Source organism: Pygoscelis adeliae, unplaced genomic scaffold, assembly GCF_000699105.1.
Source record: "Pygoscelis adeliae isolate BGI_AS28 unplaced genomic scaffold, ASM69910v1 Scaffold259, whole genome shotgun sequence".
NCBI classification, from domain to species: domain Eukaryota; kingdom Metazoa; phylum Chordata; class Aves; order Sphenisciformes; family Spheniscidae; genus Pygoscelis; species Pygoscelis adeliae.
The window spans coordinates 330749-349762 of NW_008825497.1; the positions used below are offsets into that span (position 1 = coordinate 330749).

The 19014-nt window shown below is 43.1% G+C and overlaps 1 protein-coding gene across 1 annotated transcript; it reads right to left on the reverse strand.

The window, feature by feature from the left end:
- Positions 1-170: 170 nt before the first annotated feature.
- On the reverse strand, positions 171-18077 carry POLR1B (polymerase (RNA) I polypeptide B, 128kDa). The gene is made up of 13 exons (XM_009331353.1): positions 17965-18077; positions 16800-16932; positions 15628-15764; positions 13532-13755; positions 11562-11733; positions 9757-9928; positions 8663-8944; positions 7925-8058; positions 7316-7486; positions 6523-6679; positions 4543-4739; positions 3895-4148; positions 171-1663 (listed from the first exon to the last, which is right to left on the reverse strand). The coding sequence occupies exons 1-13, from the start codon at positions 18037-18039 to the stop codon at positions 781-783; spliced, it is 2991 nt and encodes a 996-aa protein (XP_009329628.1). The 5' UTR covers positions 18040-18077; the 3' UTR covers positions 171-780.
- Between the last annotated feature and the right edge of the window lie 937 nt (positions 18078-19014).

Below are 19014 nucleotides of genomic sequence, written 5' to 3' on the forward strand. Positions count from 1 at the left end.
AGATCCTGTCCCACGGCGTCCGCACTTCGCAGCGCTGCACGAGGTCTGAGGCCCAGGGTCGGAGCCAGGCTGGAAAGCCCTCTGCTTGCTTTTTCTTCAGCCGGAGACAAACACACCAAAAAAACCCCCCACCAACCCTGCTGCAGTGCCACACCAAGACAGGTGCGGGGCTCAGCGACACAGAACGCTCCCAGGACAGGCCTGGCTCGACCACCTTGGTCTCCTGCGGTCAAGGCTGCCGCTTCGTGCAGTAGAACTTGTGCCTTCTTCACGAGTTTCAAGGCGTACGTATTGAAATAAAGCAAAACAAAACATGTCCAATCACTTTAACACGTACCCATCATTAAGGCATACGTTTTGCAAGGATTTTTCTTCAAAAAACAAAATATATCTCTTTTTTTTCATCATTTCCAGCATTCACTTCACGCTGTTTTATGACCTCTTCATCTTTGCAGCTGCAGCCAGCGCTCGGAGAACAAAGAACCCCCACCGCTCTCAACCCAGCAGCCTGGTGGGAGCAGCGATACTGCTTGATTTCCATACGCCACATCTCGATAGCTAGTGATCCTTTAGGAAGTGGAAACGAACTTCAACAGAGCCGCGTTTCCTTGCCATACAGCTTGGCGACTGCCCCGTCTCAATACGAACATCAAATTAATCTTGCAAATGTTTGAAGAACCCGAGAACTGACTTAACACTTGAAACCCGCAGGGGGCAAAGGCAGGACTGACACGTGCTTCCTCCCTCCCAGCAGCAGCACCACCGTGCCCGAGGACAGAGCTACTCCACGTTGAGCTTTGTTTTTATGTTCATGGCCGCCAGCTCCGCCACAAAATAACGGAAGACATGGGGCACAGGGACAACCTCGATCGTGTCCACCTCGCTGCAGACAGAGCAGGAGTACCTCCTGTTGCTTGTCACAGAGGAGGAGTGTGGCGGTTTCTCCAGCACAGGAGACGTCATGCTGCCGCAGCTCATGCAGACATAGGCTATGGAGCCATCGGAGCAGTTGAACAGGCGGTCTTGCAGCAAGAAAGACGTGCCGTGAGCCAGCAAAGCGTCACGCTCCATCTCGCCGAAGCGAATCCCACCTTCCACGTTCCTCCCCTTGACGGGCTGGTTGGTGACAGCGTCTCGGGGCCCCGTCGTCCTCACCTGGAACTTGTCCGAGACCATGTGGCGCAGGCGCTGATAGTACACCACTCCCACAAAGATCTCCGCCTCCAGCTCCAGGCCGCTGATGCCACTGTACATCTTTTCCGTCCCAAAGAAGTTATAACCTGCGCTCGCTAAAGTCTCACCGAAGTATTTCAAAGCGGAGTTCTTCTCCGTGAAGGTGAAGGGAGTGGCGTCGTAGGAGACGCCGTGCAGTGCCGCCGACTTCCCCGCCATGCTCTCGATTAACATCCCAATGGTCATTCGGGAGGGAAAGCCGTGAGGGTTGAAGAGGATGTCTGGAACCATCCCGTTCTCTGTGAACGGCATATCCTCAACTGGCCAGAGCTGGCTCAGGATACCTTTCTGTCCGTGACGGCTGGCAAATTTGTCTCCGACAGTTGGATTTCGGGGAACCCTCACAGTGATGCAAGCCTTCTTGAACTTCCCAGTGCCACGGTCATTACTGCATAACCTGACGTTGTCTACAATGCCGACTTCCTTATTCCTGTGTAGGTGTAAAAACAATCACAGCAAAGGTGTCAGGTGTGCTAATGACTTTTAGCTAGGAAAGGGAAACACAGGAAGAAAACCAAACCACTTAATAAGTCTCATAAAATGCCTTGGGACAGCTGGGGAACAACACCGTTCTTGAAAAGTACTATTCAGTAGCAAGGGAAATCAGACTGCGTAAGAATTAGGGCAAGGAAGCAATACAATGGCATCACACAAGTGCCATTCATTTGCTTTTTCTAATACTGGAAGCACAGCCACGACTTTCAGGTGATCAGGTAACGTGCCGCCCCTGATTTAAAATAAAGATCATTTAAACCTAGTTTGTCTGTATCGCGCTTTATCTGACAAACTGCATCCCAGTGCCATTTGTTTTGTGTTAAGGCAGCAGTCCCTACCCCCAAATAAATTCACACCGTCTTGGCGGGATATCAAAATAAAGAACCGGGTTCGGTGCAAAGCAGAGAGGAAAGTTCAGAGCAGAAAGGGAAGGCACAGTGTGAGCTGAGAGGGCTTTGCCAACAAGCGCCTTGTTCAGGGGTGTGTGCTGCTTCTCCAGATGAACCCTCAGCCTGATGTTCCACGTGCTAGGTGTCTGCTGCAGGCTTAACTTGTTATGGAGCTTTCAGCCCAAACTCTCCACTTGTTTTGGAGACAACAGCTAAGGAATAAATAAATTTTGTCCCATATTAAGACAAGGTTACTTTTCTTCTCCTCCTTTGAAGTCCTAACACAGTGTTTGTGGAGTACCTAAGTTTAGCTTCTGTTTCAAAGCTATTATTTTGCAGTGTCCAAATGCAACCAGGGTACAAGCCATCACAAAAAAAAAGAAAAAAGAAAAAAAAAAGAAAACTGCACTTCATAAGCCTCTTCCAAGCTTGTTCAAACTTTTGAAGTCAAAGCCTCTGTCCTCCCTCTCTTCCAAGCCACACATAAGATCTAGCAGCATGTGCAGCACTTGGGACAGCAGGGAGAACTCCCTCTTAAGGGCCCCAGGTCTCTGGGGCAAATTGCGGGCAGGAGTCAACACTGAGAGCTGGGAACCTCATCTCTCTGTAGGAACCTAAATAATTACCTGATTTGGACCAAGAATGAACAAAAGCTGAATGGTACAGAGGTAAAACGGCTCTCTGGGTAAGAAACCTGAACTAAGGCCAGGCTGGCATGAGAGAGCTGGGGAGCAGGAGTGCTGGGTGGGACAGCCAGGGAGGGCTCCACAGGTGCAAGGACAAGGCTGAGCTTACAGATGCCCACTACCACGTGCCAAATCTCTTAGCCCTGCTCTACGACCAGGATGACTACTTCTACAAGTCCACAGCAGTCTCCCCAGTGCAACAAAGGCACCATCTGTTACAGACTAATAAACAATAGCTTTCCCAGTAACGCCAGCTACCGTGTTACCCAAGTGCTTCTCAAACTAATTCGCCTTCACAATGTGAATAACTACACAGCATTATCCGCACTCTATCAATGCCGTAGAGAGACACAGGTAAGGCCTGAAGTTGTACAGACAACTGGGAGTGCAGGACGCATTTAAATATATCAGTTTTTGTCAATGTTTTTGCTTCCCTCTCCTGAAAGAATTAAGAGGATGTTAATGAAAGCCTCAGCCGCCTTCTCTCTTTCAACTGAAGTTCAAAAATCTTACAAAACTTATCCCCGAAATATTCCAGGGGGAGGGAGGGGTGTAGTTGACGCATTTTAATATTCTAGCAGTTTGGAAGCTGAATTGTTAATAAAAATGCTCTTTGAACCCCTAATCCTGTAACAACTTTGCTTACGAGGTTTTCTGGCAAGTCTCTGGGACCAGGCACTTTGTTTTGGTTTTCTGTTTGGTGTTCCTTCAGGTTTTTTTAGACAGAACATCTTATGCAAGTCAATTAACAAAAAGCTACAGAAAACTACTGCAGGAATGGGCAGAGCAACAGTCCTTGGGAGAGAGCAAGACATTTCTGCAAGCTCTTTCTTTTTACCAGCCTCAGATTCTCCTCCTGGGATAAGTCAGGCTCTGCAGCATACACTGGCTTAGAGAAAAGCCATGATACACACATGGGAGCCACCTACAACATGAGCTTCATGCTCTCTCTGTCAAGACACAGACACTATCACATGAGGAGAAAAGGAAACACCTGGAGGAAAAGATACTGCACAACTCATCAGGGCCAACTGCTCTCAGACTGCTCACCACCAGGTGTGGAGGAGCCAGGAGGGACAAGCTGTACTTACGGATAGTACACAGTGAAGGTCTCCCCTGTGCTGAGGTTCATGAAGCTGTAGAAGGGGTCCCCAGGCTGTAGGATAGAGCCAACAAAAGGCAGTCCGTCGGCATCCAACTTCTCCGTAACATTCGGATCACCAGGCCTGATGCCAAACACTAAATTATCGCCTGCCCTGCTGGCTTTAAGGGAAAGGTCAATGCTCTCCATCTTGATAACGCTTCCATAGGCAAACCCTCTCTGCCAGGAAGATCTGTTGACAATCTAAAAAGAAGAAACAAAGGCCTGTTAAAAACTTGCTAATAACTTCAACGAAGAAAACATTTCCATTCCAATCTGATGCTTACCTTTTTAACGTTGCCTTCCTAAGCAAAGACTCCCAGCAAGTCACCATTCCAAAAGGCCCAAACCTCCTGTAACCCCAGTATTTTTCAATGCTGGAAGCCCACTGCCTTGCACAAGGGAACTCCGCTCTACTCTCACTACCTCCAGCATTACCTGTGGTAACAACACTTAATCGCTGTGCTCCTATATCTGCCCTAATAGAGTCTGTGGACTAGCAGAAGCAGAAAACAGGCTCTTCTCAGCCCTTCTTCCCGGTCCCCCACATCAAATTCCTTTACAGGAACAGCAGGATTTCTCCCTTTTGGTGGCTCACCATTGCATCTTCCATGTCATAGCCGCTGTAGGAGATGACAGCCACAATTGAATTGGTGCCGATCGGATAGCTGTCCATACCGTAATAGTCATACATGCTGGGCCGCACCAGAGGGCTCTGGGGAGTGTGAAGGTGGTACAGCTTGTTATCTGAGCGGTCCTTGTAGTTATAAACTGGAAACCCCATGGTTTGCTTTCCTATAAAGAAACAAAGTTGGATTTATTCAGAATCAATTCAAAGTTAATCTATGTTTCATCCTCCATGTATCTTGTTAAGAAGAAAGCTAGAAATACTTACAATTTACAGGGATTATCAATCTTAAAACTTTTGGAATGTAATAATTGCCCTAAGTCCAGCTACAAAAGTTTCTATGAACCACAACACTCAATTCCTTTCATAGCATTTCATAGGGACTATTTGTAATTTTGTGTCTTTTCTGCAATTTCAAAATCTCCAATAATGTTGGTGTGGTGTTTTTTGGTTTTGTTTGTTTTGTTTTGTTTTTTTTTTCCTCTCCCCAGAGTTTCCCATAGTGAGGCACACCTTGCTTATTTCCAGGCCAAAACCGGTTTGCTTCTGCAGAATAAATATATGGCCAAGGAAAACAAGTTTTGAACAAAGTCGCATTGGTACTTTCAGAAAAGTATGAAAACGTGGTAGTGTTTTAAGGACATCTTTCTGTTAATATCGTCAGAAATGTAATACGCTAGCAATGCTATCGAGGTAATGAGACCTGCTCTCTTGAAGTCCCTACCCACACACTTGCTCTTAGCCTGCCTTTTTTTTTTTTCTTAAATAAGCTTCTTGCACATCACTTGCACCTCAGCTGATTGAAAACCCTCTGCATACCCTATCCCAACTTCTTTCACACAACCAAATAAATCAATTTAAATCTTTGTCAAATAGTTGCCAGAAAGACCCCCACCCTGTTGCCACAGTGCTGTATTACTCTCTTGCAACAGAGGCCTAGCAAGTGTCCTCTCAACAGCTGCAGTGTCAAGACAGCAGTCGCTCACCGAAAACAGGTGGCAAGGAAACCTCACGCTAACTACTGTAGCTATCAGACAGAAGTAAGTAAACCTCCGTCAGTTGCGGGGACGAGAGCACTGTGGGCAGCACAGTTGTCAGACACTTGTTACCGTAAGTAGGCAGGTGAAAAACTTTCTAAGACTCAATTTGGAGTTTTAGAAAGCAGGCATTCTTTATTGCGGCGCCGGGCACACAGGGGATCGCTCCACTTAATGTGCGCGCCGGACTGCTCAACTGTGGGAGTTATGTACAATCAGAATATACATATTCATTAGATTTCTGAGAAATTATTAGCATTATCATGTTATTTCTTGGAACTCATTAACATATGCAAAAGTCATTAATGCATGCGCTCTTATGTTCGTTGGTGGTCTTCCAGGGTCCTCTGGTGGTCGTCGATAGTCTTCCTCACCGTGTTCGCTAATTGAACTCGGTCTTTTCACCTAGTTACAGTAGCTGATTTCAGCATAACTTCCTTATCCATTCCACCCCTGTACACAGAGCTTCAAGGATTCCTTTTATCTATGGAATATCTAGTCTGCAGAACATTTAGTTACTTTGCTTCGACAAAGAAAACCATATGTCTCCTTAATATTTCGGTATCACACTAACACCACCAAACAGCTGGTGCAGCGCCCTTCACTTGTCTATATGATCAACAACATCAAATTAAGAAAAAAAACAACCAAAACTTACTAAAGGCTTAAGGAAGGCAACCTGAGTGCAACAACCTAGAACTGCCCACTGCAAGGCAGCCAGGATGATAAACTTCATTTACTTTGCCATGAAAAAAATGGCTGCTAATCAACCTCAATGTTGAAACAGCTGGGAAGAGCTGTTATTTGGGAATGCGGGAAGACACTGGAATAAACACGTGAGAGATTTTTTTTTTTCTTTCCCCCCCCTCTCCCTTGCCCAGGGACTTGCAGCATTACTCACTACAGCACTTACCCATCTGGCACTGGTACATGTTTCGTGGACTTTGGTTGTGGTCGGAAAAGGGGATGAGGTTAGCCACCACGCTCAGGATGCTGTGAGGGAAGAGCTCCTGGTGAGTGGTCATTCCGGGCACCACCTCCGACTCCAGCGAGGCCACATTCATGAAGACCTGCAAGCATCAAATTGGGCAACGCTCGTTCGCTTCCTTCTTTTATAGGGAAGGAAGCAAAACAAAGCTGCCTCCGATGTCTTTTTATCCATTTCAGTTTTGGCTGCGTTTGTTGTCTGCACCTTAGTATATTAGCAGGCAAGAAAAACATCAGACAGCTGTTAAACTACCTATCACAACCACAGACCAACTGCAAGGAAAGCAAGCCTGGAATTACAAAACTGCAGTAACACATCCTCCTTCCCGTCTCCCATTTTAATTGTTCCAAACGGGCAAGTTCCCCGGCAATCCACTGCTTGGCTGCCCATGGGCAATTTGGAGAACACGATGTAACACAAGATGAGACAGTACACACAAGACAGCAATCCTTCGCCTCAAAAGCTTCACAAAGTTAATACTGAGAGCAGATTTCAGTATCTCAAAAAGATCCCTACAGTCCGTCTAAGACATTTATCGGAAACCAATTAGCTTAGCAGGAGGTGAGAAAACCATTTTGCCACCTATTTTAGCTCTTCAACACAAGCTCCCTATGTCCCATCCTCAGCTCCTTTCACAAGTATTTTCCAAAACATTGTTTTTGATGCTGGGTACCTCTGTAATAGTCAGGGCTTTATAAAGGAAATATGCACATCCCACCTGTTCCAGAGTACCAATCCATTCATTCCTTCCATAGAACAGGTTTCTGACAGGCCGCACCATCCGGCAAGGGGTAGTAAAAATGAACAACCCAGGATACAGACTGGGTTTTCCTGTCATTGGGATAAGGACCACTTCTGCCCGTGCGGGAAATCTCTTCTCTTGTGTTATCTGTTTGTGCAAAGAAATACAGATTTAGAAACACAAACCAACACTGGTGTAGTTAAGCTGCATCCAATAGGCTACGCAATGAAAATGCCAACCACAGGTGTAGCTATTAATATAAAACGGTGGATAAAAGATTGTAAAAATACTTCTAGAAAAACTTCCACCAAGAAAAGGATAGAATATGTCTATCTTACCTTTTCAAGAAAAAAAGTTCTTTTAATAATGACAACTTCATAAACCAGACCAAACATATGGATATAAACAAGAAAAACAGAAAAGCCCACTCCAGTACTAACATACAGCCAAAGATAACTTACTGGGACAGATTAAAAAGAAAAAATAGAATGGAAGTTTAAAAAAAAGTTCCAAACATGCCTATTTTTGACCACTGCACATTAAGGATGTTTAGCCAAGAAAAATTTTCATTTTAAACAAGACAACCTTGAAACGGCGGAGGGTTTGTGCAATCTCAGGAGCCAGCTCCCACTCTACCCAGCCCACCACGGAGCCGTCCAACAGAACCCTGTAACACTCCGCGTAAGGCTTGCTTGGAGTCGCATCAACGGGGGTGACACCTGTGAGAAGAGGGGATTGGTAGAAGGAACAGCCAAAAAAGCAAACAAACCACAGAAGTTATTTCTGCAGGAAGCCTCAATCCACACCAAAAAGCTTTCTGAGACATCAAAAAATTCAGACCTACAGGGCAAAGCTGTAGATTACTTAATGGAAAATGTAAAACATGCACAACTAAGAATGCCATTCCCCTCCCCAATTTGTCTGATTGAAATAAGGATTCCCATTATTGTGGTAATCACAAGTGAGCTGCAGTTGAATTCAAGTCACCAGCAGCATTAGAAAGTCACTACTTGGTCCGATTTCTTAGAGCTTGTACTGTGCAATTCCTTGTGCTTAAGTGAACATCTTCACTGTACAGCACACAGCTAAGAGACGTTTACGTTGAACTTTACACTCTCCAAAGGGCTGACACGCCTGTATAAGCAGCGTGCTGTTTACCACTAAGCAGAAGCACAGTAAGTACAGGTTTAACTCGATTTCACCTTCTCAAGTTAACAGTGTACAGTGATGGTATCTGGAGAACCTTTCCCAGATATGGGTTTGCAGGGCAGAAAGATAAAAAGGAAGACTGCTTCATTAAATGATCAAGCCAGTAAAACATACCTAGAGAACATAACAAAGGTGGAATGTCTGTCACGGGCACCATCTCTGTCACTATTTCACACACAGCTGTCATGTGGTTCATCAGACCGCAGGGTTCTCCATCTGGGGTGTCCACAGGGCACAGGAAGCCCCAGGACTCAGGCAGCAGCTTGCGGACAGTTGTAGTTCTCATCTGGGAAAATGCTGCCCCTCTGTGTATGCAGCGGAAGTGGGAAAGGTAGCGAATGAAATTCAGCTTGTCTCCCACCACGCACAGACCGCTGTCCTGTAACATGCCCAGGCCTTGGGAACAAAATTGAGATTTATGTCAGGACGTCATCCAGCTTTAACAAACGAAGTATGATGTGACAAGGCAGTTTCTTATTTTTCACTGACAAGCCCTAAAGATGCTCACACAGGATCTCAACAACGGAAGGCACATGTGCTGCTGCCTGTGCACAGGCAACTCGGTGACCTGTAAGAGGCCTAGAGACTTTAAATTCCAAGCTATTGCTTAAAATCCAACTCCTTTTAGAAACACATGAAAGTCAATCCCAGTGAAGCGACTTGGGGATTTGCAGCTGGTACTTTTCACTGAAATTCTGTGGCCTTCTAATCTTATTTCATTTTCTAGTGGGCATTCCATTACAACATCATCACACTAGACACTTCAGGGAAGCACCAGGTAAATTTGAAATATACATTAGCGAAGCAGTTTCTCTCCATTTAAGCTCACATGACCAATGGGGCAGTCCTGATAAACAAATGCGCCTCCTCTGTCTTACACTGCCCCTTCTAAGAAGAAACAATCTTTGGGAAAACAAATCAAAATACGGTGGCTGTCTTGGACAATGCTAAATTTAGTTTCAACTATTTATCTGGGTAGAGGCTTTGCTTTAATAACTAACCTGTTTTATACCATGCATAAAGGCTATGCTTGAGGAGAAATCTTGCCTTTTCCCTCAACTATCCCTTTCTTCAAGCCACTTTCATTAATTCAGTTACACTGTACAACGTCTGCATACAAGCAGTTGTTTTCAGTTAAGAGCTCAGTTTTATGTTCTCTCTCATTCTGTTTAGCAGGAAAAAAAGGCTTCTTAAGCCTGAAGATTTACCGGTTTTAGATCGCAGGTTACCAGTTGCCAGAAGATACTCAAATGGCTTGGTAAAGTCTGTTGCCAGGCTGAATGCCTTCACCAAGCTGTCTGCATTTATGCTGGTATCTGGCTTTTCTGTTCTTTTCTCCAAAACGAACTTAACAGATTGCAACCAGCTTTCAAGCCTCTCCTACGGTTTAAAAGTGAGAGATTTAAATTTAAAAGAGGAAAATGAAGGCTCAAATTAGAACTTCACATCAGTTGCATGTGCTACAGAAATCCTCTGAAATCAGCAGGATGGACAACTTCTAGAGAACTGACAATTTTCCAGCCATATTTCCCACACTAACTTCATTTTATCAAAACGCCGATGGTGTCACGCCAACACAGATCTGCAAGGAAAATACCCATCCAACAGCTTAGTAATCACTTCCACCTAGACAGGTGACGAGTCTGGCAAAAGTAGTACAATAATGGAATTTCATAAAGAACAAACAAAACCCGAAGCAGAAATTGTACCTATAATCTGACCACAAGAATAAATCCACTGATTAGCCTGCTAAATACAGTGACAGAGTAAAACCACATTACGAAGCAAGTTTAGATACCAAAACTTGAAGGCCATGGACACACAGCATTTAAATGCTGCTGAGACAATCTGAGATAACGGACTGGATTTTCATTTTAACTGTAATTTTACCACTGCTGTGGTCTTAGATACTATATAAAAACAGGGAAAAGGACGTAAAATACCCAACAACGTTTTGAATTCTTAGTAAAAATCCACTGTATACAGCCACACTGTGTCTACTGTATGCTCTAGTCTATTTAGGATCTTTGCATTCTAAAAAAAGGGGCTGTTAACTTGCTCCCCTGCTGATCTCTGACAGGGCCAGGCAGGAAAGCAACCTTTTCTGGCTCCTGGTGGCAGTTCCATATAGCACTAAAATGCTTCATAGAACTCACTTTTTATTTTATTTCTAAACTCACTGAAACCACTCAAGTAGTAGAGAGGTTTTAGCAGTCTTTCAACAAAACAATGCTAAAGAAAATTTTGGCTAAAATGGAAAAGAAAGGTTAAAAAAAGAGTTATCTAATAACTCAGGGAAGTATCTTTACTTGGGGATGGGAACTACTATTCCACAATGATTTTCATGGGATAGTCAAGCTTCTGAACAGGAATACTTTCCTCCCAGCATCCTAAAATGAGGAATCCCTAGAAATAAACCGAATTCATACTGAATTGGAATAGATTAGGAAACTGCATTTTACATCACCAGTAATAAATTAACTGTGTAAGTCAGAAGCATGCTGATCTGTAAAGGAATTTAAAGACAGGAGAGCGATGACAACATCACGAATCATGACGTTTGGAAGATGGGGGAGGCAGTTATTTTCTTGCACATCTGCCACGTGAAACAGCAGCAACACCACAAGGCAGATCTTTACCACTCCCATATCAACTGATACAACAGAAGTATGCTGTTTCCAAACCCTCTTCAAACACTGGAAGGATTGGTATTCCTCCTTCCTCAGACTCCCAACCCGAATAGGGCGCTTTCGTTTGCTCTGGAAGACTACAAAGCTCTTTATTCCAGGTTTTGTACAGGCTTTTCTTCAGCATATTTAGTACCCTATACTGAGACAGCCAAGCCTTCCTCAACTACGCTGCCTGGTTGCGCTACATCCAGCACTCTCTCAGCCCTCATAGCATATCCAGGCTCCCGGCTCTGGCTCCTGCACTTCTCCCGTCCCCACGGTCACTGTGGGGTCTGGACTGGATGACCATTACATTCACAGGCTTAAACTCCTTAAGACCTTACCTTTAAGAACATAAGGAAAAGCTGTCCTGGGGTAAGCACTTCTTGATTCATCAGACTGTCTGGATTATCCTCCATGCACTCCCCTTTGGCAAAAGCATACAGCTTCCGGGTCATCATACAGAGCAGGTAGAACTTTTCAGTTCTGTTTGTCAGGTGTATGCAGATACAATTGCTGGAGGAAGAGAAAGAAGGAGGACAACTAACACCATCTCTTCATGCCAGCTGTTCTTCAAGTTTCTCCTAAATAATGGCAAACCAAATTTTTTGGCTAGAATGCCTAACAAGGCAAAAGCTTTTCCAGTATGTAGTCCACTAGTATTTAGTGTTTATTCTAGTATTCCAGCCCTTAGTATTACATGAAAATTCCAAGAAATAATAATTAAAAAAACCCGGAGACTGAGCTGAAAAATTATCAACTTGTCTTTGTAAGGGGCTAGTTTTGTTAAGGATATACCTGGTTGATTAGATGGAGGTGAACCTTGCGAAAGATTGATTTTACACACTCCCATGTTAGATGTCCTTATAAGTATACAGTTTATGTAAACAGATAATTGAGTCAAGACCAGTCAACAGATGAGGTCTGCATGTTATTTTACAGTAGCTATGACACCAATCATATACACGCACATATCCACATACATGCACCCCATCCCAAATCTGAGCTGGAAACTAGTAGCAAACCACGAAACATTTCTGTTAACACTATCGGTGTCCGGCCACAGAAAGTCCAGTTCTCCACTGCTACCAACCCATGTGTGGAAAGTTGCGGGCTGAACAACACTCTAGCACAAGCAAAAAGGAACGCCACAACTAATTCCCATTAAAGCTGTTCGACTGCTTTCCAAGACACTTGAGATCACTTGCCCTCCAAGACACAAGTGCTATAGTCTTCCATCAGCACTCGAGGATTTTTTCAGCTTTTCACTTCTGCTCTACATTGCCCTCTACTGAAGCCTTCACAACTTCACTGCAAAGCAAGACAAAACTCCAAAGGCAGGTTCTGTCCAGATAAGTTACAGTACCAGCACTCTTACATACAGGGTACATCCCAATTAATGTTTTCACTATTCCTCCTCTTCTGTCTCCTCAGCTGAGGCACATAAGGTGTACAGAACATATCAGAGGAAAAAAAAAAACAAAACCCAAACAAGTCACCCACCGGAGTATTTAGAAATAAGAAAATCAGAGTAATTCCAACTTTCTTGAAATTATCCACTCACATTTCTTAGCACATTTCTGTGCTTCCAGCCGGCCTATGGACTTTTAAGTGCCCCTCTGAGGCACCTGCAGGCTGCCTTTGTATTTCCAGCCACCTGACCACCCCCTATTTACAAGTACTCAAGGACTTGGGCATCCCAAATGATCCCTTTCATGGGCTAAAAAAACCTCTCAAAGAGCAAATGCCTACTTTACCAGAAAAAGAATTTAGTTGAATGCCTGTCACACTGACAGTCTCTAAGCCAGCTCTTCCATTCCTTTCTAACTTACTCCATGGAAGAAGCAAGATTTTAAAGCATCTAATTTCTACCATTTTAAAAGATAAATAATTCTCATCATAGTTGCCAACGAGTGTGAAACTGATAAAGTGCCACAAATTGCAGTACTTCTGTTGAACAAATAGAGCCTTGAGCAGTCACAAACCCACCTTCTCTTCCTTAATCTTTAATATTTATGTTTTTCATCAAATACGTCAGAAAAAGCTGATCTAAATAATAACTGATACCCTCTCCTGAAACCATTTTGGGGATACTTGTGTCAATCCATTAAGATACATATTTCTGAACACCACAAATACAGATTATCATAATATCCTGGAGTCCCATCAAAAACTGGCCACTGGCTATCATTTTATAAATGCACGTGAAAACCATAACAAAGTGTGATGTAATATGGCAGAGTACTCTTAAATCTGCCTATAATTTCAATACAATTATGCTGAATCACACACTCCTACATGCATACATACATACTTCAAAATGAAATCTGCAGCCTGTTCATTGCTGTACCACTCAGGAAGGTTAAGTTTTATTCTGAAGCTCTTTCCCAGGTATTCGAGGACGTTTTGCTGTGTAAAACAGCCTGCATCCACTACTGCTCTCATCATCTCAGTAATGCAGTTCACATAGAAGGTGTCACCTTCCTTTTCTTTGACCAACTCTTCAAAAATCTGGTAGTCTGGGAAATTAACTAATGCCTGAAAGACAGAAGTGTATCAGAGCAGAAGAACAAAGTCATAGCAACATCTGTCCATAAAGTACAGCAAAAGAATGAGGGCACCCCACCGATTTAGATTTTCAGTCCTCTGGAAATACTCTTCCACCATGCAAACTGAAAAATACTGTGGGATTCAGGTGCTTAGAGGGTAATGCAGGGGAGAGTCATACCCTGATGATGATCACAGTTACTCCCAATCCAATGAGACCCTTGGAAAAAACCAAACTTGCACCCTCTAAATTAACAGGCTTCTCTTGTTTAGGTAAGATTTACTAATATCTTTGCAGAATGAGCTCACTTAGAAACGTGAATTTAATTCAGCATTGTCGCAAGCTGCAACTTATTCTCATGCAAACCAAAAGGCAATTTAGCCTTTTGATGAAGGCTATTAGAACGAGTTCACTTTAGTTTCAACACTTCATATACTAAAGCTCATACTTAAATCCAACGTTCTTAGCTCTTGGTGTTGTAATGGTTTCCTAGTTGTTTCTTTACATCAGGGTTAAGCAAATATGTTGTCCACCAATGACTTCTGTATTTACTGACAAATGTGCCTCATCTTTAAGTAAACTATTTGTTCATCACATTTAAGTAGGCTTCAAAAAGTTCAGGAAAAATTGAAGGCTGCATGAAAAAGACACTAAGGCAGATTTCTTTATGAAAGGGGTCAATGTAAGATCAGTTCTGCTGCTCGGTAATCATGACATATACAATCTGGAAGCAGCCAGAGCACATGCTGCCTCTTGTCCAACAGAGGAGAGCACTGGGATGATTACACAGCAAGAAGAAACCAGAATTACAGCCAGGACAGAAGTGCAGTGGGGCCGCAGTAGCAGCAGTGGGACTTGGCCGGGCCACAGGAAACCAGTACAGAACTGAGCTTGATTGATGTAGGGGGGGATGCAAACCCGTAGAGAGTGACTACTTATGGAAGAATTCGAACTTCAGACAACATTGGCCTGCTTATCCTGAAATCTCATGAGAAAGTCAGTACAATTCCTTTGCATATTAAAACAACAGGTAATCAGCTACTTTTGGGAACTACTTTTGCTGAAACAAAAGCTGAAGAAAAGCATTGAAGAAAAAGTAAAATGCATTGTGCAACAGCAATGTGAACACAACAGGTTGAAAGAAGGTACAAATTCACTGAAGCTGATTTACATGATGCTTCCATCATGTAGTGCGACAGGCCTCTGATTTGCTCTAACACTTAGCTGCTGTAGGTAAAATACACCGCTGAAGTACTCTGGCTCTGCTACTAGAGAAAGCGTGCTTTCAGAGGAGAATTTTAAAAGTCTTGGCTCAAGTAAAACTTTTGCCTGCTATCCAAAGAACAGTTTACATCCATCAAATGTGCTCAAATAGATCCTTCCAGATCTTCATTGCTTCCAGTTCCAATCAGAAACAGCATTTTATTTTTCTCCTTAAAAAAAAAAGCCAGTTCACTGGTTTACTTTCAGATGGGACAACCTGACTTTAATCATTAATGTTGTTCACCCACTGAACGCTCTGTTGCCATTCTGTTTTAAAAAGATTCCTGAGATCTTTCACATTAGGTGGCAAACTCTCACACCCTCCAAGAGCTATTCATCCAGAGCATTCATTAGCAAAAAAGCCATGAAACCCTTGCATAACTCTCCCCTCCTCTCTTGACCCTGCACATGCTTCCTTTGCTGCAGCCGAGTGTTACGTTACAGGCATAGGCTCCGTTTGGACTATAGTTCTTCAGCCAGTACAGGAAGGATGACTGAAAATACTTAATATGGAATTAGCTTCTCATTACTTAAATAAAAATGCTTAGCAAAACTTCTGTATTTATTCAACACAGAAACCACAAACATTAGTTGTTTACCTTCAGAGCAAATCCCAAGGGAAGGAAGAACAACTCTTTCTGAAAAATGAAATTCACCATGACACAACCATTTTCCAAGTAGTGAAGGTTCATATTTATTGCAGTGTGCTCATCCTTAACACAGTGCATCGCTACTCCTGCAAAAATTAACACAAGCAAAGACCAACGTGAGCTGTACAAAACCAACTGGGTGCATTGCTGTGATGTGTCTGAGCAGGTGAGAGACAATTCGTGAGAGAAACTTCGGTAATTCATGGCTGAGAACACGAGGCAGATCACTAGTTTCAGCATCAAGTCTCCCATTTCAAATAGACACACCGGCTCAATTCAGTTCTTAGTGGACAAATATCTCAGGACAGCCAGCGCACTTGCTGAGAGGCTTGGAAGATGCATACAGTTTTTAAGAAAAGGAAAGTCCCAAGCCTCGACTATTCTGTCTGTAACCTTAGGTTGTAAGATACAGCAACACACAAGTACTCTTCCTAATTGCACTCTGGGTCAAGCGTTCACATCTCTGTGTTCGGGTGGTACCACTGAAGCAGTGTTTCCTCGCCCTGTCCCATGCTATCCACTGCAGGACAAAGAAAAATAAAACAAATGGGACCGTTTAAACTGGCACTGCCTCAGGACTAATTAATGTGGAATTACAGTGTGTGCTCAGGCACCACGGTCCAGTCAAATCAGCAGCTGGTAACTCCTGAGTTTAAAACTGTAACTTTACTGGTTTAATTAAATTTTAAACTTGTTTTACTGAGTGTACATGATAAAGGTATGGGACAGCCAAGAATCTAGTTAATCTGCTTCACGTAAATTAAATCTGCCACCTCGAAGTATGGATAAACAAATTCAATGAAACAAGTTCAACAGTTTACACCAAGTTCAACTGAAGTTAGGGTTTTAGTTACTACCTTCCATACAACAAAAGGTTACATGTACTACGAGGCCTGGAATACAATCTCCTCGCTCAGCATGGGCGGCTCAGAGGCCAGCACCTGCCTCATCCTTGTACCATTGTGGTGGTGTTGACCCTTTACTTGTACATGTAGTAAAAAATATAAACGTTATACAAGAGCCACACCAAAACAAACTATCAGAAGTCAGCTATAGAAGGTCGCTCCTGTTTGTCCTCAAGCAGTTACTAGCAGGATGCTGCAGGAATCTGTTCGGCTTACCATACTCTGTGAAACCAGGGCCTCTGTTTTTCCATTTGTGTCTTGTCATTGCAAGAGGGAAATTTCTCCTGGGCATAATCAGCATCCTAACAACTTTTTCTAAGCCATTAATTATAAAGTAGCCTCCCATTTCCTGGCAGAAGAAGAAAAAAAATCATTTTAATGTGCTTAGAAATTCGTAACTCGGCATTTTAAGCAAAAGACAAAAATGCCTGTATTATATGTTTACAAACATTTAATGTTTTAACTATGAAACACATAGCAAGACATATGTTTCAGCACTGCATTTGGAAAGGCTGCACTCCTTGCCAGTGACTATTAAGTCTAAACGTAGCATACTGCGCAAGGAAAGGGACGTGTGTTTCACAGTTTAAAGGAAGAAAGAAAAAAACCCCAAAAAACTATGTGGTCAACTGAATGGCTTTGAAGAGCTGACATTAACGATTTTTAAATAAATACTCTGAAGTTCTCGTTTTGAGTTTATAAACCAGAGGGATCCTCAGTGCAGAAAACCTCTTTCTGGTCACATACAAGCTTAACACTGATAAATTTATAGCTCCCCAAACTGTACGCCATTAGACAAAAAGGGTTTCAGTAGCAAGTAACACTGTGAATGAAGGTACAAGCAGCATACTAGGGGGGCAGCAATGGTATGCCACTGTAGATTTTCTTTCATAGTTTGCTCGCTCTTTTTGTGAGCGCAAAATAAGGCACAAAATAATTCTGTATTCAATTCCCCACAGCTGACATGCTACCAGGGAGACGAGGAAAAAGCTGCAGAAGGCAACTGAGAATGAAAATGTCTCTTTCAATGCCTGTTCTCCAAATCTTTGTCTCCACAGAGGCCCACTGACAGCTACATAGCCTCAGTTGCCGTTTAGCAGTTGAGAAGTCAAATACTGGCACTGTAGGTATCAGCACCAAACAGATCCCTGTATTCAAAGACAGTTCTGACCGCAGATTTTTCAAGATGCTGTATGGAGCCACCATAAATAGGGTACATTCAGAGAAAATAACAAGTCAAACTTGAAATAATATTTTATTAATTAATAATTAAATTATTAATTCAATATTATTAAATGCTCAAGTTCTGTAACGAGAAGCTGGCCTGAGATACTGCTCACGTAAAATGCAGATTTTCCTGACCCACAAAATCCCCCGTTACCTCTTCCTCCTCATGGTGCTGTGTGAGCTCTTGTGGAGAAAGATTATAGAGGTTGCACAACTTGGACTTCACCATGATTGGAATATACCCCAGGGGCTGTTTAATAGTCCCTTGTGGCATGCCATTCACTGACCAGCTGATGTCAGCCTAAAATGACACAACACAAACAGTGAGCATTATTTAATTAATAATTCATTAAGCATTATAAGATTAAGTTGCTCTTTTAATCTTTCCTGCTATATTAACTGTACATTTAATATAACCACAATCTGTTTAACAAAATTCTATCACTGTAAAATGGTAATAATGATAATAAAAAGCAGAACTAGTAGATACATGCATAAAGGTTACTCCATGGAAAACAGTCAACATGGGTTTACAGAAGAAAATCCTACAAGCCTAGAACTAGGTCAAGAAGCTGCTGGTAGAGTACGCAAAATCGATAGTCTACTTTGCCTTTCAGGCCCTTCAACAGAGCAGCCTAAATAAAAAAGGCAGCCACAGGATATGAAAGGAAACCTCAGAAATTAACAAACAGTTAAAAGCAGAAGAAAACCGCAACTGCCCAATGAAAGGACACCCACACTACAAGCCTGCAGAGACCCTTCCTAAGACTTGTTCACTTAATCACTTCATGAGTGATCTGAAAAGCGAGAAAGAAAAGTGTGTGTGGAAGAAAATAATTTATCTACAATAACAAGATCTGGCAGTGGGTCTGCAGAAGGACCCCTTGACTGTAAGAAACAAGGTGACAGAATGCACTGCGGGAGCAAACAATCCTAACTTTATACGCAGAACGACAGGCTTTACAAGAGCTGCTGCCACGCGGGAAAGAAACAGCACTGAAATACGAAAACATCGGTTCAACACCTGGCAACAGTTAAAAGAGTAAATCGAGTCTTAGGAATTACTAGGAAAGGGAAGGGAAGTGTTACTGCACCCCTCTAAATCCACGGTGCAGCCTTACGCTGAGACCTCTACACAGTTCTGGTCTCCAGCTTAAGCGATGACGAAAGGCACAGAGTGGCTCCCCCGGGCCCCGGCGGGCGG

What these genes read in the sequence shown, in the direction of transcription:
- POLR1B (XM_009331353.1), bottom strand. Translation starts at nt 18,039, where the DNA reads ATGGTGAAGTCCAAGTTGTGCAACCTCTATAATCTTTCTCCACAAGAG. An exon ending in CCCTGGTTTCACAGAGTATG is followed by an intron (nt 15,765 to 16,799) that starts GTAAGCCGAACA and finishes TAATTTTTGCAG; the next exon opens with GAGTAGCGATGCACTGTGTT. An exon ending in ATGACATGGAAGATGCAATG is followed by an intron (nt 4,149 to 4,542) that starts GTGAGCCACCAA and finishes TCTTCTTTTTAG; the next exon opens with ATTGTCAACAGATCTTCCTG.